Here is a 23,320-nt window from a genome sequence, read left to right as displayed (position 1 = left end):
AAAGTTACATACTGCAGCTTTAAAGGGACAAGGCGCCCTAAAACAGCAAATAACTGAGGTCAAATAACTAACGGAACTGAGTCGACCAAAATCTCATTATTTAATGACTTTGAGCAACAAATGTAGTGAACATGTTTGGTATCGTCCACAGACGGGCCTGCCACAATAAACAATAAATCAATTAATCACATGATAAATTAAAAGAAACTCAATAATTTTAATTTGCTTCATTTATTGTTTTTCTTTTTTCTCTTTCTTTCTACCAAAAACTGAATGATGAGTCTTCAGTTTGGTGCTCTGGTCTCAACTAGCCCCTTTTTTTAAAGATCATTTTGTTTACAGAGACTTCATAATTCACTTTATTTGTTGTTTCTGTTGTTTTGTTTATTTATTTGGGATTTTTAAAATGTCTTCCAGTTCCAGTGTTAAAATGCTCATTAGAATTTAAAAGTTATTGATCCTTGAGAATGTGTCCTTGCTTTATGTGCCATTATTACTATCATACATAAAAATGGTCTCAAATCAACAATATCATCGTTTATCGCAATAAGCTCTGGGATAATTTATCGTCTAGCACAGGGGCGTCAAACTCATTTTAATTTTGGGCCAAATCAAAATTTGAACTTTCTTAAAGTGCCGGTTGTGCCAGAATATATTGATAAAACCAATTCAACTGTTAAAATATCAATAAATAGCTGTTCCTCCAGGATTTTGTGATTGTTTTAGAGGTTTTTTTGCAATCACAATTACAGATTTTGTGGTGCCAGTCTAGAAATGTTAAGGAATTTTTACAATATTCACACTAATGTATGATGTTAAATGTAAATTCCTATTACTTGTATCAATTATGGACAATAAAATCAAGTACGGCTGACGCAGCAGTCACTTAAACACAAAGTTTTTGACCAATTTTGAAAAAATGTGCAGTAAAATTTGAAAAAAATGTGGAGATTTGTTGATTTTATGTAAATTTTGCAGATTTGTGAAAACCTGTACTGACTTATTGATGTAAATTGGAGTCTAGAGGGCCACATAAAAAACTACAACGGGCCAGATTTGGCCCCCGGGCCTTGAGTTTGACACCTGTGGTCTAGCAGAATTTGTTATTGTCACAGGCCTACCTATAGAGCTATCCTACCCAGTTCAAGGATTTTAAGGAAGCGGGTTCAGTCCTGCAGTCGTTCATCGGTCTTGATCTTGACCAGGTGTGTTCATCTTCCTGCTCTGTGGCTCTCAGGTCCTTCAGTCGCTGCAGTACATCGACAGCAGCGGCGCGGTGCAGCTCAAAGGCCGAGTGGCCTGTCAGATCAGCAGCCACGAGCTGCTTCTGACCGAGCTGCTGTTCGAGAACGTCCTGAGCCCGCTGGCGCCCGAAGAGAGCGCCGCCCTGCTGTCCTGCCTGGTCTTCACCCAGAACACGCAGACGGAGCCGCACATCACCAGCACTCTGAAGGAGGTGAGGAGGAAGAGACGGGCTCTGCTCCCTGCGCGTCACAGAAAGTAGTAGTTAGTGAAGCGACGTGTTGCAGAGACGCCGCAGTGACTCATTTTGTGTAAGGCTGTGTTGACCTGATGCATAACATCCTGCAGAAAGGACAGCGAGGCCTCGTCTCCTGACTCAGACCGGGTCACGTATTAAATCACTTTCTGCGTCAGAGTGTCGGGAACAGCCTTGACATGAAAGAGCTTTACAGGAGCTTAAATTAGTGATGCCCTGAGTCGCTATCTGGAAGAAAAAAACACAGATTTCCTGGAAGGAGATCCTCCTGTTGACACCCAGGAGCAGCTTGTAGAGTCTGGTGGGTTTGACAGGTTTGATCCACTTTGTCCCGTTTCTCTCCTTTCAGAGCATCGACCGCGTGCTGTCGGTGGCCCAGCGAATCGGGCAGCTGCAGCGGGAATGTGGGATAGCACAGACGACCGAGGAGTTTGTAGGCCAGTTCAAGTTCGGCTTGACTGAGGTGGTGTACTGCTGGGCCAGAGGCATGGTGAGGATGTCCACCTTGTGACCCAGTTCTCACTTTTTACACCACATTTCATGCAAACTGCGGCTTCCGACTGTTGTAGAAGTTGTTCATTTGAAACCAGTAAAACCTGATGCGTCTCTTGGGGTTTTCTAGTAATTGAAGGAGCGTTCACTCCGGCCATGTTTAGAAAGTTTGATTTGTTTATGGAGGTGTAAATGTGCAATCAAATTCTGAAAAAAAAACAAACTCTTATACACCTTAAAACCTACGTCTTAGCTGTTGAATTGAACTCTGACGTAATTCGAATGGATTTATGAATGCCAAGCAGACCAGAGACCACTCCAAAAGCAGGGCATTCTGGGTAAATACAACCAAACAAACATAATAATCTAGTGTGACAGGATAAATGGCTCGTGGTCCTTTGGAAAAGACAAAGGAAAAGTCGTACAAAAATCTCACGCTACCCAATTGTTGTTTACATTTCATGAAGAAGGAAGTTGCGCTCATTTGTTCTTCAGATGTTTCTGTGTTGTTTCCGTCAGTGGTTCTTAATGCAGCGCCACCACAGGCAAGGAGGGGAACAGGTTTTCAAATGTTTTCAAATGGTTTGTTTAACAGTGCAACTTAAAAAAGAACCACAGCAGCTGAAAATGTAACAAATGTTGTAATTTTGTTCCCCAGTGGAACTGAATCTACCGGACCACCAGGTGTGAAAACACCCGAAGCTTCAACTTGTTAAGACAATTTTCTTAAGGTGTTACGAGAATAAAGGCATAATAATGTGAACATAAAGTCAAAGTATTGCGAGAGTAAATTCGTAATATTACGACTTTATACTCGTATTTTTTTTACTTTACTTTCACAATTTATGACTTGATCCTTATATTTATTCTCATATTTTTTTTTGTCTATTCTTGTAATATTATGACTATATTCTCATAATTTTATTACTTTTTAAGAAAATTTTACTTTCTTTTTTTAATATTGACTCTATTGTTGTAATTTATTTTTTCTTAGCGTGGCTGTCGTGGTCATAGAAAAGGAAACAAGCAAAAATAAAATCGATTAGAATAAAAAAAAAATCTTAATGTTATTTTTAAGCCATATCGCCCAGCCCTACCTAATGATGTTACATTAACTAACTGGCCTGTAAATAAAGTATTTTTGAATTATATTTAGTTATATTATCGCACCTGTATGCTCCATTACAATAATCTACCTATTGATTTATTGATCAATTGCTCCACTAACTGATTTCCTGCCTCTTGTTGTCCTGCTGCAGCCGTTCGCTGAGATTGCGATGCTCACAGACGTGCAGGAGGGCACGGTGGTCCGCTGCATCCAGCGCCTGGACGAGGTGCTGAAGGAGGTGCGGCAGGCCGCCCGCATCGTGGGAGACTCCGTCCTGGGCAGCAAGATGGAGAAAGCCTCGTTGGCCATCCGCAGGGACATTGTCTTCACCGCCTCCCTCTACACCCACTGAGAAAACAAATCTGAAGGAAGGACGAGCCAATCATGTAAAAACTGGACATACAAGTAACAGGAATGCTTGTGTCTAAAGCAAGTGGAAGCTGATGTTTACATGGAAATCTGGGAGAGATTTTAATTAACAGACCAAACACTTTGGGAACAAGACATGGAGTTTGGGTTGTAAATTATTGTACAGAATTAAAATCTGTTCCTAAACTGCTTACATGATTTATTTATTTTATTTTTTATATTTGTTGTCAAGATTATTTAGGGAAAAAACTGAGGTTCTGAGAAGAGAAATTAATCATATCTATCAAAAAAAAAAAAAAATCCTAATAAGGATGTTTCAGCAGGGCTGGTGAAAATTTATACAGGGCCTGAGGCACAATTGGATTTTGGGCCCCCCTTCCTGTTAATTCTACAACTCTAGTAAGTAATGTCCATGTTTTTATTTTTATTTTGTTTTATTCTATTTCAATGTATTTCATGGCACATATTAGCCAACATAAGTACATTAAAACAACCGTGTAAGTAGGGCAGCTTTAGCCACAAGGGCCAATTTTCATATTTAGTCCCCTGGCAGGTTGATGGTAAAAAACGAGATGAATTGAAACATCCATAGCATTTGCAACAAGTTACATTATGTAGTTAACTACATAGAGTTTATTTAAGCTACTATTAAATTTTATGGCTTGAAGCCAATTAAAACCCAAAACCCTGATTTGCTGAAAAATTTAGTGTTCTGTAAAGCTAATTAAGAAGGGTTTTTAATTTAAATTTTATATTCTGGTCAATGGAATGATGAACAATTGTAGTCGCCTCCTTTTGTTGCTTTACCTCCTTTTTGTGGTTATCAGTACTTGTGTTTTCATTGGTGAATTTGCACCAACCATACAAATGGTGCAAATCCATATTTTGAAAATAAATTAGTTTAACAGAAACAAATGTTGAAATCTTTTGATAAAGTTTTGTCACTTTAATGAGAGTTTTTTTTTTTTTGGCCATATCAAAATTTATTTCACAAAACTACATTGGAAATAATTTTGTCGTCACATGATCAACAACAGGATGTTGCTACTGGAGAAAACCACGAAGAAGACAACAGCAGGAAGTGGTAGGAGGATGTTTTTAATGACTTATCTCTTGAACGAACTTATTTTGTGTGATTTTTATTGCATTTCTTGTTTAATGGAAACACCGCAACTTAGACTATTTTTTTGTTACATTGTCGGGAATATAGACAAACATTTGCGCACGTTTGTAATGGAAATGCAGGTACTGACTACTCTCTAGACACATTTTGAGCCTATAATAAAGGATTACTTTTGATAAACAATGATCAAATTTGCCAAATATATTATAAAATGTTGTTATTTTTTATTTTATTTTTTTATTAATATTTTTTCGGAGATATTTTTTATATTTAATGGTACAGATCTGGATTTATGGTTTTTCCAAAGCATGTATTTTTTATTTTTATTTTCTCTTATCATGTTAAAAGCTCTTTGCCGCTCAGTTCGCTTCTGCTTTGGGCCGGCTCGCTTCCAGCCCACATTTCGGGCTGTCGCTTTAAGACGAGGTTAGTTTTGTGTTTCATTAATTCAATATACAGCGACGTGTTGGTGAAGAAACCTCATCAGAGCAGCGGAGCGGAGCAGCGGAGCGACACCGAGGATTAAAACCCCGTTAAAAATAAAAACTCCTCGAGTTTATTTCAAACCGAGCGTGTTTTTAAGATGAAGACATCCTGAAGATGGGTTTAACGCGTTTGGAGAAATAAAATCTTCGAAAGGAGGAGGGGATTTTATTTCTTATTATTATTATTTTTAATATTTACCAGCAGCTGGAGTGAAACATCCGACTAAAGGGGACGTACAGAAAACCGGGAGGCATGTCGTCTGAAAAACACGGTAAGACTGAGACGCATTTTCTCTCTTTTTTTGTCAGATTTGTTCACATTTTGCTCCATCCGGAGCTGCTTGCTTCAGCGGGAGGATGCGCCGCTGTGTGGGTGCAGCATGAGGGGGAGAAAATCACCGCAGGGCCTCTAATTATCACTGTTAAAAGTGCCCCCGTCAGGGTAGTTTCGGGTCATGTCCACCCCGGCGACACGATTCCGCCCGTATTTCATCACGAACCATCCGGAATGTGGCGTTAAAATACATGAAACCTCCGTTTTAATCTCTCATTTCCATCATTACGCACAAGCTTACGTACGTCTCCCCAGACTGTTTGATGTGGGTGTCCTCTGCATGCGCGTGCCTTTACTTGCTCGTGCCTCCGCCAATTAATCAATAATAAATAAATAATGACAGTAATAGCTGTGGGTCCGCAGCCATAGTTTCATCTAATCTCGAGAGCAGAGACGGAGTTTTGCATCCAGAATAAACTGGACTGAAAACTGGAGCTGATACGGAGGAGGAGGGAAACAAAGGACGAGCAGCAGCAATATAGAAATAATCTATTACATTGGTTCTACATTATACGATTTACATCAGAACAGTTTTAGAAATTAATTTATATTAACAGCTAGAAACTGTAGTGATCAGGTCCTGAACATCCAAAGACACATAAAGACAGTTACAAAGTCGGTCTTCCATCATTTCTAGGCTTAAAGGATTAATATTCCAGCAAGTTTTGCATGTTCATTTAATCTATTTTTGGTCTAGTTTCTAGTGTAAATATATTGGTGTTTGAAATAAGACAAAACTAACTTACACATTACTTTTTAATAAACTATATGGGCTGTTTTAAGTCAGTCATTCCTTAACATTGATGTTTAAACGTTCGAATTCCACCTGCAGATTATTTTACTTATTACTTGGGAAAAAGGCCTTTAATCCTCCAGTGGAACCAGCACTTATTTTTTTTTATTCTGTATGCGATGCTTTTCTTTGAGTCATGACTGTTTGGTTTAGTTTAGTTTATTTAGGATCCACATTTAGCTGCAGATGCTAATCGGCTATTTCTACATTTCGTGATTTACATCACTAAACGCTTTTTAGAGATAAAGAAAAAAAACACACTACTTTTTATTACAGCTAGAAACTGTAGTGATCAGATCCTGAACACATAAAGACAATTACAAAGTCGGTCTTCTATTATTTCCAGGATTAAAAAACTAATATCCCAACATCCCAGCAAGCTTTAGATGTTTATTTATTGTACCTTTGGGTCTAGTTTCTAATCTATTAGTGATTGAAATAAGACAAAACTAACTTACAAGTTACTTTTTAATAAGATATCGGAGCTTGCTTTAAGTCACTCATTCCTTAGCATTGATTTTTTGAGAGGTTAGTTTCACTGTCAGATTGTTTCACTCATTACTTGGGAAAAATGAAATAATCTGCTTATGGGTCTACTAGTTATTTTTCCACTTAATCGTTTAAAAAAACAGCCTTCTGTTGCAGCTGGAAACTATAGTGATCATGTCCTGAACCTTCAAAGACACATAAAGACATTTACAAAGACGGTCTTCTATCATTTCTAGGACTAAAATACTAATATCCCAGGAAGGTTTATATATTTATTCATTTTATCTAGTTTCTAGTATAAATATCCTGGCACTTGAAATAAGACAAAATGAATTTACAAGTTATTTTTAGTAAGATAGGAGCTTTTTTGAGTTAATAGTTCCTTAATTTTAAAAAGGGTATTATTTCACTTATAATATGGGAAACATTTTGGCCCCAGGTCACATGATTTACTTCATTGAAGCAGTTTTTAGAGATTAATTTAAAAACAATCTATTACAGCTAGAAACTAAAGTGGCCAGGTAGCAAACCCGGGTGTAGCGATGAACCTTCACAGACACATAAAGACAGTTACAAAGTCGGACTTCTGTCTTTACAAGAATGTTTCTGGGATTAAAGCACTAATGTCACAGCAAGATCTAGAGAAACTCCACGCTACTAATTCCAGAATGTGGCAGATTATTTAATTTATACTAAGAAATTTTTCTCATAAGTGAAATAATTTGCCAGTGGAACGATACATTTTAATCAATATTAAGAAATTATTGACTTAGAACAAGCTACAGAAAAATTACTTGTCAGTTATTTTTGTCTTATTTCAGGTGTACTGACATTTGCACTAGAAACTCCTACTTACTTGGTAAGATTTTGTGTTTTTGCAGTGTGAAATATTTGATTTGTCTCTCTCCGTCTCAAACTCAGTCAGATTAAACCAGAGGTGGGGACTCGAGTCACATGACTTGGACTCGAGTCAGACTCGAGTCGTTAAAATCACGACTTGAGACTTGACTTGAAAAAATGCTCAAAGACTCGGACTTGACTTTGACTTTCATGCCATTGACTTGGGACTTGACTCGACTTGAAGCTGTTTACTTGAAAAGACTTGATATTTTTTACTCAAAGTCTTAAAATTTAAAACACATTATTTATAAAGTGGCGTCATTAATTAATGTCACTCATTCCGCATCAATATGCGCAGACCGTCACTATGGTTTTCCTCTCTCCTTATGTATGTATGTGTACGTAGCTGCAGCACAACCAATCAAATTAACAGAATTTGGACGTTTAAAAAAACGCGGCAAAGCTGCAGAGCTCAGGGAACGAAATACGAAATAACCGCTCGAATATGCTTCCGCGAGTAATTTCTTTTGGCTACGTAGGTTATGAACTTTCGACTAAAAAACGAACTGCAACTTGTAAAACATGCAAGACGAGAATATCGGATGGAGATGCCACGACGTCCAACTTTGTCCGGCATTTGAAGTTTCACAAAGATCGGTAGGTGGCGCTTTTCTTTTGCTGTAAGATAGCTGACTTTAGCTAACTTCGTGTTAGCATGTGTACTCCGGGTTAAATTGGTGATTATTTACCATAAATCCGGTCCTTCAAATGCCTCCACAAATAATGTGCACCGTGTTAGCTCAGGAAGCCGGTGGATAGTGAGCGGGGCTCCGGAACAGAAAGCAGATTCTGGACCTGAACACAGGGAACAGAGTCTCTCTGTCCCATCATGATGATGAGCCGGGTCTAGTATCATCTAAGGATGGTTGGTGTATTTGAAGACATCTACGTTGGGAAATTATATTGACAATATATTGTTTTGACAGGTCAGAGAAAAGAGGAAAAAACTGCTGTTATGGTTCTTTGTATTGTGCTGTGGAAATGTCAGCATTTTCCTCTTTTTTTTATTGAATATCAAGTTTAACAGAACTGGGCAATAAAATGGTCCAATTTAAAAATGTTTTTATACTTTGTGTTCAGCTACACATGTTCTATCATTTGAGATAAATACATATCTTAAAACGAACAAATGGTCTATTATTTGAATTTTATGTATAATTGCAAATTATAAAAAAATAAAATAAAATAAAAACGACTCGAAATGACTTGAAATTAAAGGTTCCTGACTTGAGACTTGACTCAACTTTTGCCTGTCTTTACTTGAGACTTGACTCGGACTTGAGGAAAAAGACTTGAGACTTACTTGAGACTTGCAACACAGTGACTTGGTCACCCCTCTGGATTAAACTATTGGTATGTTTGCAGTAATAACTACAAAAGCAGCAGCTTTAACTCTGCACTGTTTAACTGACTTTGTACAAAATTTAGATTTTCTAAAAATGTGCCTATAGGAAACATTTTAGTCCCAAATTAAAAAGTTGAAAGTTTGAAAAAATCAGCTGCAACACCCAGATTTAATGCTGCCAGACATTTCTCTCAAATTGATCAAACTCACTATAAGCATAGTTTGTCACAAATAGATCAACATATTATGGTGTATTGTTCTATTTGCGATTTTATTATTAGCAATCATTCAACCAACATATTACCTCCTAAAATCAAGCTTCCTACTCTGCAAAAAGTACTTGTTCCACTGGCGGATTATTTAACTTTTAACGTGGGAAAAATATCTTGTTATAAGTGAAATAATCTGCCAGTGGAACTATTACCCTTTTTAATATTAATATTAAGTTATTATTGACTTAAAACAAGCTGATAATTCTTACTAAAATGTTACTTGGAAGTTAGTTTTGTCTTGTTTCCTCATTTCCAAACCTGCAGACAATTCTGCCAAACATGCAGCATAATATCTTAATGCTTCGGTGATAAGCAGGCTGACTTTCTTGTAATTGTTCATTGGAAATTTATATTGTTAGATATCAGAATATTTTTTAACAGTGTAGGTTGTTTTTCAGGATAGGCGAGGAAACAAACATCAGCAGCAGTGTTTAGTGGATTATTTCACGCGAACGCTGTTGTCATGTGAGGAATGTTTCGCCTCTTGTTGCCCGTCGTTCCTGTAAGCCTTTAAATCTTCTGAGAAACATGGGAATAAAATAAAAATGCCTCTGGTTGCTTTTGCAAATAAACTGCTTGTCCCGTCTGTAACCTTCTTTAAGTGTCTCTTTGTGTTTCTGGTCCACTTCTTTCTTGTTAAGGAAACTTTACATAAAGCGAGAGTTGTCACTGCAAAAACACAAAATCTTACAAAGTATTTTTGGTCTCGTTTCTATTGCAAATATCTTACTAGACTTGAAATAAGACAAAACAAACTAACAAGTAACTTTCTCAAAAATATAAGAGCTTGTTTAAAGTCAATAATTCCTTAGAATTGACGAAAAGTTATTAGTTCCTGTCGGATTATATTCATTTATGATATGGGAAAATTTTTTTGCTATAAGTGAAATAATCTGCGAATGGAACAAGTACCGTTTTAAATGTAATATTCAGGAATTAATGACTGAAAACAAGCTCCTACACTGCAAAAACACAAACTCTCATCAAGTATTTTGGTCTCGTTTCTAGTGCAAATATCTTACTGCAGTTGAAATAAGACAAACAAAACTTTTTCAAGATTGTTTTAAGTCAATAATTCCTTAATATTTATGTAAAGGTTTTAGTCCCATTGGCAGATTATCTTACTTAAAACATTTTTCCCATAAGTGAAATAATATGTCAGTGGAACTGATACTTTTTCATCAATATTAGGGAATTATTGATTTAAAACAAGCCTTTATTTTGCTGAAATGTTACTTGAAAGACATAAGAACTTGTTTTAAGTAATATTGAAAAAATACATTATTAGTGGATCTAGTACTTTAAAAAAAAAAAATCAACATTAAGGAATTATTTACTTAAATGACGCTCCAATATCTTGCTGAAAAGTTACTTGAAAGTTAGTTTTGTCTTATTTCGAATGTACTAAAATATTTGCACTAAAATAGAGCAAAAATACTTGTGATTCTGTGTTTTTGCAGTGCAGCTGCTGGGTTCAACATCCAGCATCCACCTGTTTCCCCCTTCACTTCCTTCCTCCATGTCCCTGTCAGGCAGTATTATCTCAGCCCCCCTTTATGCTGTGAAAACACGACACTCTATCAGTCATTTTCTGACAAACACGGAGAGGAACGCACAGGTGGGAGAAAGCAGACGAGCTTCTCCATGATGAAATGCCACATGTCTGACTGATGATAAACAGAGAAGAAAAGTGTATTTGTTTCATCGTCTTCATTCTGAGGTGTGAAAATGTCGACTGCTGTCATCGTTAATGCAGAGATGGAGCAGGTTGGAGAATATATAGCCTTCCTGCACAATTCTGCTCGATTCCCTCCACTGGAAAAAAAGATTTGAAACTGAAAAAAAAAAACAATTATATATAAAAAAATATGAAAAGTAGTTGTGGAAGTTTTTAGGTCATAATGTTTGCTCAGAAATGTTTGTTCTGAAGCTGAAAAAATATTTGAAACGGCAAAAAAAAAAATCATATATAAATTAAGCCTTAAAAATCTAAACTGAAGCATTATTTAACTGATACAAATATTTGAATCTGACGAATAATTTTGAAACAAAAAGAATAATTTCAAGCTGAAAAATATTTTTGAAACTGAAATAAATTTGAAACCAAAAAAGATTTTTGATACTAAAAAATGTAAAACCGAAAAACTATTTTGAAACTGTAAAAAAGAATCTGAAAAGCAGTTGTGAACGTTTCCTTAGGCCATAATGTTTGCTCAGAAATCTTTACTGTTAAACCTAAAAAAGATGAAAGAGAAAAATATTAAACTGAGAAGAAATTAAACTGACAAAAATATTTGAAACAGAAAAATACATTTTAAACAGAAAATGAATCATTTCAAATCGAAAAATATTTTTTGAAATTGAAAAAAGTTTGAAACTGAAGTAGAAATTTGATACTAAAATGTAAAAGTGAAAAACTATTTTGAAACCGAAAGAGAAAAGTTTGAAATTGAAAAGAAATATCTGAGAAAGTCAAAATTGCTTTTCAGTTTTATTTTTTTGTGAACATTTCTTTCACAGCTACTTAGGCCACAATATTTGCTCAGAAATGTTTGTTTTGAAACAGAAAAAATATTTGAAAGAGGATAAAAAAATTCACTGACAAAAATATTTGAAACTGAAAAATAATTTTGAGAAAAAAAAGTTTGAAACTGGAAAAGAAATATCTGAGAAACAGTGTCAAAATTGCTTTTCAGGTTGTTGTTTTTTCCAAATTCAAAATTATTTTTTAGTTTCAAATCTTTTTTTCAGTTTCAAATCATTTTTCAGTTTTAAAAGTTTACTTTTCTGTTTCAAATATTTAGTTCCAGTTTCAAAACGAACATTTTTGTGCAAACTTTGTGGCACCAATTTAGCTCCATACCGCATTTAGTGGAGCTGCGTTCAGCATGACGTCACATCGTGTCTGTTAACCGTCGCTCTCCTGCTCCCAGGACTCGACGACTCCGGCCGTCAGACCATGCAGCCGCCCCCGTACCTCTCTGGCCCCCCGGATCCTAACATGCAGCAGCATCCCAACATGGCCGCCGTGCCGGGCGCCCAGCCCGGTTATCCCGCTCCGCCGCCGCCTCCGGGCTCCGAGGGATACCTCCAAGAGACGACGTTCCACTACGGGGCTTCGGGCGCCGCGCAGGGCTACACGGTGCAGACCCAGGGCCCCGGAGGCGCCGTGCAGCACCCGCCTGTGGGGTACATCCACCCGGGCTACCCGCTGCAGCTGCAGCCATGCACCGCCTACGTTCCCGTCTATCCCATGGCGTCGGTGAGTCACAGAGCGACTCCGAAACTCTCAGATTTATTTTTTCTAACTTTTGTTTTGTTTTTATCTATAAACTTCAGGATTAGCGGTTCCACATTGAGGCAGTTTCATGTTGCGTTTATTAATTTTTAGGTTAAAAGCTTGATTTTTTTAACAACCTTTGCTTATCCTAACTAGAAATATTTGACGTTTTGGGTGAATCTTATTTGAAAATCTTTACAAGTTTTATTTTGAACAACATTTAGTTTGTGGAATGTCATCATCATTTTTTGTCATCATCATCATCATATATTGTATATATATATATAATATATTTGTACCAATATTTTTGGTACAAAATTACAAACGTTTCAGATTTAAAGGTAAAAAGTTCACCAATTACTAAAACAAGTAAGCAAAAATGGTTCCTCCATGTTTGTTTAATATCAAAGTTCGTCCGATTTCCAAAGTTTTAATTTAATTTAATTTTTAATCAATTTTATTAGAAAAAGAAATATTTCAGAATAAATTCAGGAGAGGAATTTTTAGCGTTGGACAGATTTAGATACAGAACCAGAACAATTCACAAACTGACAAGAAAGAAAGAAGGAACATAAAATTTTGTTATATTTTAGTTCACTTTGCCCTTGCTATAGAATTCTATCATAGTATATCATTAATAACATTTATAAATTATATTACGTAATTAGCAAACTGCCTTTTTTAGTTCATTTGTATTGTTTTTCTCTCCAAAGTACAACAGAGTATTAGGGCCTTGCTAAAAAAAATAATACAAATATTTAAACTACAAGAATGTAATCATAAAATTACGAGATTAACTGGTACAAAATAAAGTTGGAATAATATGAGAAGAAAATTGTAGTATTAAGAGAATAAAGTGTTAATATTAAGACTTTATTCTCGCAATATTACAACTTTATTCTCAGGATTTTGTTTTTTATTTTATATTTTTTTCTTAATATGGCACTAAAATTCTGTCGTACCAAAGAATGTCTTCAGTCAGAGGTTCCTTCAAAACTCACTGTACTACAGACTGCTACAGGAGACCTTTCCTGCTCTATAACTATCTACTCATTAATTAAAATTCAAGAATTTTAATTATTATGAGTTACAACAACATTTAGTTTTCCTTTTGGGATCAATAAAGTATTTTTGAATTAGGATTTTGAATTGAATTTGAAAAGTTTGGAAAGTTACCTTGAAAACCCTTGAAAAGTGCTTGAATTCTCCAATGGGTAAGGCGTGCCATCGCTGCTTTAACGTTCAGTTTTAATCATCTTAACCGCTCCATGTTCCGGTCCACTCAGGGTCAGCCCTACATGCCAGCAGCAGGAAGCCACCCGGGGATCCCCCCAGGCCAGATCCACCCCATGCCGATGCCCCCCAGCATCACCCTGATGGACCGCCGGCCGCCCCACGACTACCTGCCCATCGCCGTGCTAACCACCGTGTGCTGCTTCTGGCCTACAGGCATCATCGCCATCATCAAGGCGGTGAAGGTAAAACTCATTTTATTATTATACCTTTTTGTGGGAGTAATAAGAACTGCTAGTACTTTAGCGGATAAAGACATTTTCTATACACATCTTTGACTTTGAGGAAGCAACTTGAGGCACAAAGTAAGGCTTGGAGAATATTGTCTGGCCTTTGACTTCACAATGTGTCTGTGGAGACTTTAAAATGTTTCAATTCATGTATTTAAAATGTAGGCCTTAAAATGTTTCAGATTTCTAAAAGAAAAATGTGATTTGGCTTAAATACGTTAATCACATGAGTTACATTTTTTTCATGAGTCGCCCTGACGCAATATGCACATCAATTAATTGTTTGCTAAATTATAATAAGCTCAATTATTGCCATTTTTCTCTCTTTTTCCATCAAAAACAGGATGATAAAAGTCTTCAGTCTGGTGCTTCGGTCTCAACTAGCTCTTTTTTGAGGAACAGTTGTTCATAGTTAATTTTATTTGTTGTTTTTGTTTATTTATTTTGGACATTTAAAATGTCTTCCAGTCCCAGTGTCAAATTTTGATTAGATTTTAAAGTTTATCAATCTTTGAGAATTTGTTCTTGCTTTATTATTGCATTATATTACTTGAAAATGGTCTCAAAACAACAATATTATCGTTTATCGCAATAACTTCTGGGGCAATTTATCGTCCAGCAAAATTTGTTATTGTGACAGGACTACTTACTATTTATGCATAGTTTTTTTGAGTCGCAAAAGTCGCAGAAATCATGCGTTCTGTGTGATTTCTGCACATCTTATCATGTCTCATATCTTATCAATGTCTGCTGGAAAAGACAAACTCGAGGCCCGTGGGCCAAATCCGGCCCGCCGTAGATTTTTATGTGGCCCTCTACAACCTAGACTAAACATTAGGTCTGTTTAAATATAATGTAATCAATCAAACAAATGCAGTTTTTATCTGTTTAGTACCAAATTATATCAATCAGTCCCTTCAGTTTCTTGAGAATCATCGTGGAAATTCACGCAAAATCAATAAATACACCCAATTTTTTGTGCTACACAGTTTATTTCAGGTTTTTATCAAAATTATTAAAAACTTTCTTACTTGTACTAAACAGCTGCCTCAACCTTAACTGATGTCAGATTATAGATCTGTACGCTGAGTAATGAAAAGTCATAAATAAGCTCAAATATCACAAATATTTCCAAATTAGTACCATAAACACTGCTCCAAAGTGATTTTTATTGCAAAAAAAATCACAAAAACAATCGCGAAATTCCGGTTAGACTGGAAAGACGTTCAACGTTATCTCATTTTAAGAATTTATTAATATTTTTAACGAGTTTTTATCAATACATTCTGGCACAACCGGCCCTTTACGAGCATTTATGATCTTAATTTGGCCCAAAACAAAACTGAGTTTGACACCTCTGCTATGAAACCATCCAAACGTTGGGGAACGCTGCAAAACAAAATACATAAAGTGTTTGGAGCAGCATAAGGTCGGAAGCTGTTGCAATTAGAGCTGTGTACCAGAGTTTTTCCACGGAGGACGCGGTGATCAAAGCTCCTTTTGGTGGCTCTCCTCACACTTAATGAGTCCTGTTGTTCCATCTGTGTGACGGTAAACCGGGCTGACCAACATGCACTCAACATGCCACGTTACGTAACCGCACCACTGTCAGTGCAACGGGACAGAATGGATTTTGTCCTCCGGGCCCACTCAGCTGGCTGTGAGCTGAGCGGAGCTGACAGGCCGTGGAGGCGCCGGTCCGAGCGGTACAGTATGTGTGGCTGCTGCCCAGCCCCGGCGGCGTGGGAGGGCACACAGTCAGCCGTGCCCGCCCTGACCTCGAAGCTGTTTATTTAATTTATTTATCTTTTTCCAACCTTCTTTTTATCTCGATTTGAAACAGAAAGGGCTCCCGCACTTCCAGTACCTGTTCCCCGCATTTTTACAACTGCTTACTCCGTTGTTAACATGTCGTAACGTGCTTTTCCGAGCCGCCTTTAAACACAACACGAGTGGTTAAGATGCTAGCTCCGTTAGCAACCGAGACATTTTGCAGATCTAAACTCCTGTGTGTTAGAAATTAAAATCATGACAGAAAACCAGTAAAAGGCAAATAACCTTTGCACAGTTTTCTCTAAACAAACCGAGTAAGTAGAGCAATAAGCTGTTAGCTAGTTAATCCATGACAATATATATTAAGCTAGTTAGCAATAACAGGCTACTAATTTTTGCTATCTATCTTCAGAGGTGGGTAGTTGAGTAATTTTTGGGGAGAAAAAAGTTTTACTGCACTGTACTTTTTACTTTTAGTAATAGTGACATTATTCCTTCTACTAACACTACTACTAATAGTTTTGCATTTAAAATACAAAGTGCTTTGTTCATGTACATCTGCAATATTTTGTTTTCATTAAAATTATAAAATCATATTCAGTTTTTCTTCATTTAAAACTATTATTACGCTATTTCACCATAGAGTGAATTGTGAATAACTGATACACATTGAAAGTTCCATGATTTCTGGAAAAATTAAATCGTTCCCTCCTAGAACATTTTCTGTATTTTTTACAGCTAAAATAAACAAAAATAGCCAGATGCAGATTTTGAAGTTTAGGTAGAAATAGACTTCAGAGATTGGAAACATTAGATTTTTGCAACATTTGAGCTAATATTTATAAAAATCTGAGCATAATTACTCAACTTTTTGTAAAAGTCACTGTTTAGATCATTAGCTTTTGTATTAATAAGCAAAATTGATGTTTTATTTGAAAGTTATATGTTTATCTATTTATATTAAATTAAATGCCAGTTTTACTGTACCTCCCCCACCAAAATAAGCCATTGCCCCCCAGCAAAATTCCTGTGGAGCCGGGACTGTATAGGAGTAGTTTTACTGCACTGCACTTTTAATAATAGTAATATTATGAACTATTGATACTCTTACATGAGTAGATTGATTTTGCATTTAAAGAAATAAACTCAGTGATTGGAAGCATTAGATTCTTAGATTCCTGCAACATATGAGCCAATGTTTATGAAAGTCTTAGCATAATCACTCAGCATTTTTAATTTGTTTTTTGTATTAATAAGCAAAATGGGTATTGTATTTGAAAGTTATATGTTTGTTTATGTAACTATATTAAATTAAATACCTATTTACTGTGCCCCCTCCCTAAATAAGTGATTGCCCTGCAGCAACATTTCTGTGGAGCCGGGTCTGTCGCTGGTGTGTTTTGTGTTTGTGTTGCATGCAGCGGCCTCTTCCTGCACATGCAGCCTGTGCTGCAGTGAAATCGATCTATACATGGTGCTGTCTTGCTCCCACTCATGCACCGTCTCGTTACGCAACGTGTTTCGCTCATTTCGCCTCTCTTTCTCTGTCCACTGCTCAGGTGCGCATGGCGATAGCCCGAGGGGACATGGTGACTGCGGAAATAGCGTCCCGTGAGGCCCGCAACTTCTCCTTCATCAGCCTGGCCGTGGGCATCGCCTCGCTGGTGCTCTGCACCATCCTCACCGTGGTCGTCATCATAGCCTCGCAGCATCACGACGACGACTGGGACCCCTAACTGGTCCCGCTTTCCCAACCAGAGCGTCTAAATATTATCTATCTAACTACTGTCAATCGCTTGGTGAGGAGGGGGGGAAGGAAAATGCACTGCTTCTGCTTGTCGGCCCTTTCTGTACAGCTACCCACACAGTTTAAAGACCTAACCTGCTTCTATCAAACACCCACCAATGACCAAAAATAGCAAGCGGTTGTTAAATAGGTCCAGAATGACCACTTCATATTTGCTTTCATATTAAAAGTATGAGCTGCAGGATGGAGACAAACCTTCTTGTGTTCGCGATCCATTTGTCTGCTGCTAATTGATGCAGTTAGGTAACAAACTGTAAGTCACTGTGTGTTTAATATTTCAACAACCGACTCACAACGTCCATTTATTATACTGCAAAACACTAAATCCAAGTATGTTTGGTCTAGTTTCTACTGTAAATATCTTAGTACACTTGAAATAAGAGGTAACTAACTTACAAGTAACTTTTCAATAAGATGTATGGGCTTGTTTTCATCAATCAAGCTTGTTTGTATAGCACATTTCAGCAACAAGGCAGCTCAAAGTGCTTTACATCATAAAGCACTTTCTGATGTAAAGCACAGAAATATGAAGTCATAGAGCAACAATTTCAACATTACGTTTAGCCAAGTCCTTACAAATCAAAATGTTGGTTAGCGTTTCTTTAATTTTGGTTAAAAAGCAACTCCAAACAGGTGAGTTTTTAGTATATAAAATTCTAAACAATTCCTTAACTTTGATTTAAAAAATGACTAGTTCCATTAGCAGATTATTAAACTTTTAGGAAGACATTTTTATCATAACCTGCCAATGAAACTACCACATTTTCATCAATACTAAAGAATTATTGACTTAAAACAAGCTCCGATATCTTGCTGAAAAGTTACTTGTAATTTTCAGTAGAAACCTCACCAAAAATACTTGGTAGGATTTTGTGTTTTTGGAGTGTAAGTTAGACAAATGCACTTTTAGTCCTGCCCAGTGCATAATGCGTCATTTTTGGAGCATGAAATAGTTTTTATTTGTTCTTATAAAGGTTTGCTGCTCCACAAGGCACTAATTTGTGAAGATGGATTGGCCACTATGCATTTATACCACTATCGTTATGCGTGGGACCCATTCGCGTGATTAAATAATGGGTCTCAGATGCAGGGTCCTTTGGTTATGTAATGTTTCCTCCAAATGGGTTAGAGGCAGTTCAACTCTGGGTAATAATCGGGACCCATATGGGTCTCAGATGAGCTGGATAATTGAAAATGATACTCATTTGTGTTCCAACCAAGATTTATAACTGGTTTTACCAACACTGGTTGCATTGGCCCATTGTGAGCCCCAGCCTGATCAAAACACATATGAGGCCCAACATGCAGTATCACCAGAAAGTATTCACACCTCTTCATTTGTCTATTATTTATTTATGGATTTTGGTGTACAAGTTGTGAATACTTTCTGATGTTAGCTGTCAGCAAACTTTGCTTTAATTTCCATATTAAATGCCAGATGAGATAGCACTATTATAAATTACATGATTTCTAATTTATTTATATGTGAATTATTTTCTTATTTATTTAATCCTGACCCTTGCATCAACCTTGTCTGCTGTAGTCTGTAGTGAGTCGTTGCAGCTACCTGATGCTCTGAATTGGCTTACCGTTAGTACCTCGTGATGGTAATGATGATGATATTGCACTTTGTAGTAACCAGATAAAATGACACAGCTGTTTACATTTATAGATCTTATAGTGCATGATGAATATAAATCTAGGCTAATGGGCTTTTAGTGCAAAAGTAGCTGTGCACCCAGCTGCTCATGGGAACATTTCCTAAAATATTCAATGGGTTTGTGATGCAGTATTTTCCAAAGTGGTAAACAAGCTATTCCAAAAAAAAAAAAAAACAAGAAATGGAGACATAGAAAGGAAGAATATACAGATTAGATCTGCTGATATTCTTTATTTTGCAAGTAATTTAGACGAGTTTTAGCCTTTTTTCTGTGGCAGAGCTAATATTTACCCTCTAAGACTCTGTTCTTAGTGCAGCAGTAGACATATGAGGTAACATAACCCTGCATGTCATCCTCAGTTTGTTTCCATTTGTCCTAAGTATTAAGGATAGATGTGTGCGTTTCTACAATGTAGCTCCGAACAGCAGCTGGGCTGTTGTCTCTGAGAGGTATCGTGGCTGTGAAGTCGCTCTATGAACTTTTATCTTAGGGTTATGAAGTGAATGTTTCAAGTAAAAGAGGACATATTAATGCCTACATTGTGTTGTAGCACTTTCTGCTCTATGAAAACTTTATCCCTCCCTGTGAGTCCCTATTTAATGATAAATGGACCTATTACATATCTCTTCTGCTCCACATTGTTTCTCTGCTTCTCCCTTTGATGATGATATTTAAAAAAATATTATAGTTATTTAAATTTACAGACAGTATTTAAAAAAAGGTATATGCTGTAGTTTGTAATAAGAGTATTATTAATGGCGATGTGTTATTTTCTGTATATCTGGGAACATCTGGGCCTTCATTTATTAATCAGAAACAAGGATTTACCCTGCAGCTGTACTGTAATTCTTAAAAAGGAAATGTTATTCTTTTGTAAAATCAGTTGTGGGTTTATGTTTAAATTATTTTCTTTTACGAGTCATGAATTGTCTTTGCTAACTACTTACTTGGATGACATTTTTAGTAATTTATAGTCATCATAAATAAAATTACTAGGTTTAGGAGACAATTACTTTTTAACATTAGTTTTAAAATCTTTTTTCCCCTTCTAAATTAAATCACAATTTGAAAAATGTTCTTTTTATTATGACTATTCACTCTGATTATACTTGATATTAGAATTTATTTCATTATCTGAATTATTTAAATGCAATAAAAGGCTGAAATAAAATGGGAAATACTTTTCGGAGCACTGTATATCAGTATATTCACCCTATGGGTAGGACAGTAGGTGTTTGAATTAACTTGCTCTATATTGTTAGCGTGACAGACTGTTGTACAGAGAATGCTAATGGTTTTAGCATGCCACTGCGCACGGGGAAGGATACGTAGAAATAAACTGAAAGTTACCATCTACTTTTTAATTCTCAATTTATTTACTTGAAATAAAAATATTTTACAGTGACAAATTTCTACAGGCTTGTGATTAAATTAAATTAGACAACGCCTAAATTGTCCCTCACTTTTTCTTAGACGTTACTCTGACTGAATGGGTCATTTGTGTGAATTTTCACTTTGTAAATTATTTTGTGTTGCACAAAAACCATAAGGTCGCTGTTAAATTGAGCCTGTACATGTTAGCCTAGCTAAGGTTAGCTCAGGCTAGCCTTGCTGTCTCAAACGGTTTTTAACTTGCCTTCTCTCACCTCTTTATTTTGTTTTAATTGTTGTATATATTTAAAATATGTTATATGATGTCTCGGTCAGCATATTAGAGCTAGCAGTTGTATTTTATCCATTTTTGATAGACGACTAGCTGGTGCTAAAGCTAACAGCTGAAGCTACATTAGCTTAGCAATGCATCACCTCAAGAAAGCCAAATAAAATATACCTCTGACAGTCTCAGATTTATATTGTATTTATTAAAGTAATAGTGAACAGGTGTACGTTTTTATCTTTATGCATTTTACCCATTTTCCATGTTTTCCTGTTTGATAAATTCAGGCCCTGCTATTATATACAGACAATGATATTCAGTGTTCCAGCGTAATTGAGGCACAGTGCTGTTTAGTATTATTATTATTGTAAAGAAGGCTTTGGCGGTGAGTGTGTGTCTGCTGAATATAGAGACTTCTGTTATGTGGCATTAGGCTGCATCTCCCTTTGTGCTTTACAGTAACTGCAGCTCAGAGATGACTCCCCGATTATTTCATTATCTTGAGTTTTTAAGGGGTTGCTTGTTCAAGGTGCCAAAAACTACCTGTGTAAACGTGGGGGTTTATTATTCTCATGTTTTGGGCTGTGTTGCACATGCATTGGTTGTTTCTGAGTTCAGTTGTTTGAGTAATGAATAAAAGAATAATTCTGGTTTGTGAACAAAATGTTTGGTGCCTGGTTTCTGCATCACCTCTCCATCCTCTGTCTCTGTGGCATCTCAACTTTCCCTCATCACTAGGATGCTATTTATAGTTGCCCCGGTTTTTCTTCCTCCCTAGTCTGTCACAGAATGATACACAGAAGCTCTCACAATCTTGTGTTTAATCACAGGAGGTCTGTGGCTATTTGTTTTGCAGCTGCTGACATTTCTGCACCACATGAAAGATAATTATCTCCCCCCGGATCTTTCCACTGTAGAATTTAAATGATTGGATTTTGTTGTTTCTGTGGAAGATTAGCTGCTTTAAATGGCTCCAAAAACAATTTCATTAAACGACGATAGTCAGTCCTATTCCCAGGGGCGATCCTAGTCTATTTGGGGCCTTGGGCGAAAACATTCAGAACCCCCGAAAGCTCATTTAATCTTCCATTTACCAGCACGAGCTAACTGAATCTTTTTTAATATCTCATTTGAAAAAAAAAAAACATGGAAGTGTGATGCAGCACATCTCTTTATTTGTGGGGTGTTTAACAAAGTGAAACATTAAACATTTAAAATGACAGCCGGGATATTTTCTTTTTAATGGATGGTTTCAGATTTTGGTATGGAAGAAGATTATGATCATAAATATTCTATGGAATGAATTAAGGCCTAAAATGTCCATCATCTCCACGACGTTTTCTGGTCTAAAAAGCATCATTTGTTACAAAATAGAGAAGTGTGCACCTTACACTGCAAAAACATAAAATCTTACCAAGTATTTTTGTTTAGATTCTATTGCAAATATCTCAGCATACTTGAAACAAGACAAAACTAACTAAGTACTAGTTCCAATGGCAGATTATTTAACTTCTAGCAGGACATTTTCTCCATAAGATTAAAAAGGTTAATTTACTATTTATTTTAAACCTCTTTACACGTTTCTTTTTATCAGAAATGCCAAGAAACACACTCCAAAAACACAACCTGAAGTATTTTTGTCTAGTTTCTAGCTCAAATAACTTTGTACACTTGAAATAAGGCAAAACTAACTCAAAAGTAACTTATCAGCAAGACATATGAGCTTGTTTTAGGTAAATAATTGTTTAATATTGATGAAAATATAATAGTTAAATTGGCAGATTATTTCAATTATAACATGGGGAAACTAGTACTTTTTAATCAATATTAAGGAATTATTGACTTAAAACAAGCTTCTATATCTTGCTGATAAGTTACTTTTAAGTTAGTTTTGCCTTATTTCAAGTGTAATGTAGTTAATACATGTGAAATAAGACAAAAGTAACTTACAAGTAACTTATCAGCAAGAAATAGAGGCTTGATTTAAGTCAATAATTATTTAATATTGATTTTAAAAAAGTACTGGTTACTTTGGCAGATAAATTTACTTATACAAAACATTTTCCTCATGTTTTAGTGAAATAATCTGTCAGTGGAACTAGAACTGGGTTGCTAGGTGACGGGGTGGGCTTGGCGGACGTTGCTAGGTAACGGCTCCAGTGGAACTTGTACTTTTTCACCAATATTAAGGAATTATTTACTAAAAACTAGCTGCTATGTCTTGTTGAAAAGTTACCTTTATGTTAGTTTTGTCTTATTTCAAGTGTACTAAGATCTTTGCACCAGAAACTAGACTAAAACTACTTGGCCAGATTTGGTATTTTTGCTGTGTTTTCTTCTTACGGTGGCTGTAAGTCACCAGTTTCAGTTCAACAAGCTCAGATATTTTCTACCCAGCTTCCTGAAACTCC

General features: G+C 36.2%; 2 protein-coding genes across 2 annotated transcripts in view; both read left to right on the top strand.

The window, feature by feature from the left end:
* skic2 (SKI2 subunit of superkiller complex) overlaps positions 1-3,660 on the top strand; it is a 30,837-nt gene extending 27,177 nt beyond the window's left edge. Inside the window, exons 27-29 of the mRNA XM_028036841.1 lie at positions 1,238-1,456; positions 1,848-1,988; positions 3,250-3,660. Of these exons, the coding sequence (XP_027892642.1) occupies positions 1,238-1,456; positions 1,848-1,988; positions 3,250-3,450 (561 nt within the window). The 3' untranslated portion in view covers positions 3,451-3,660. The remainder of the gene's footprint in view (positions 1-1,237; positions 1,457-1,847; positions 1,989-3,249) is intronic.
* Positions 3,661-5,026: 1,366 nt separating this feature from the next.
* Positions 5,027-19,426, top strand: prrt1 (proline-rich transmembrane protein 1). The gene is made up of 4 exons (XM_028036806.1): positions 5,027-5,347; positions 12,142-12,470; positions 13,775-13,966; positions 17,344-19,426. The coding sequence occupies exons 1-4, from the start codon at positions 5,329-5,331 to the stop codon at positions 17,518-17,520; spliced, it is 717 nt and encodes a 238-aa protein (XP_027892607.1). The 5' UTR covers positions 5,027-5,328; the 3' UTR covers positions 17,521-19,426.
* The last annotated feature ends 3,894 nt before the right edge of the window (positions 19,427-23,320 follow it).

Source organism: Xiphophorus couchianus, chromosome 13, assembly GCF_001444195.1.
Source record: "Xiphophorus couchianus chromosome 13, X_couchianus-1.0, whole genome shotgun sequence".
Classification (NCBI taxonomy): Eukaryota; Metazoa; Chordata; class Actinopteri; order Cyprinodontiformes; family Poeciliidae; genus Xiphophorus; species Xiphophorus couchianus.
Note: the sequence above shows the minus strand (reverse complement) of the source record. Positions and strands in the feature narration are given on the sequence as shown.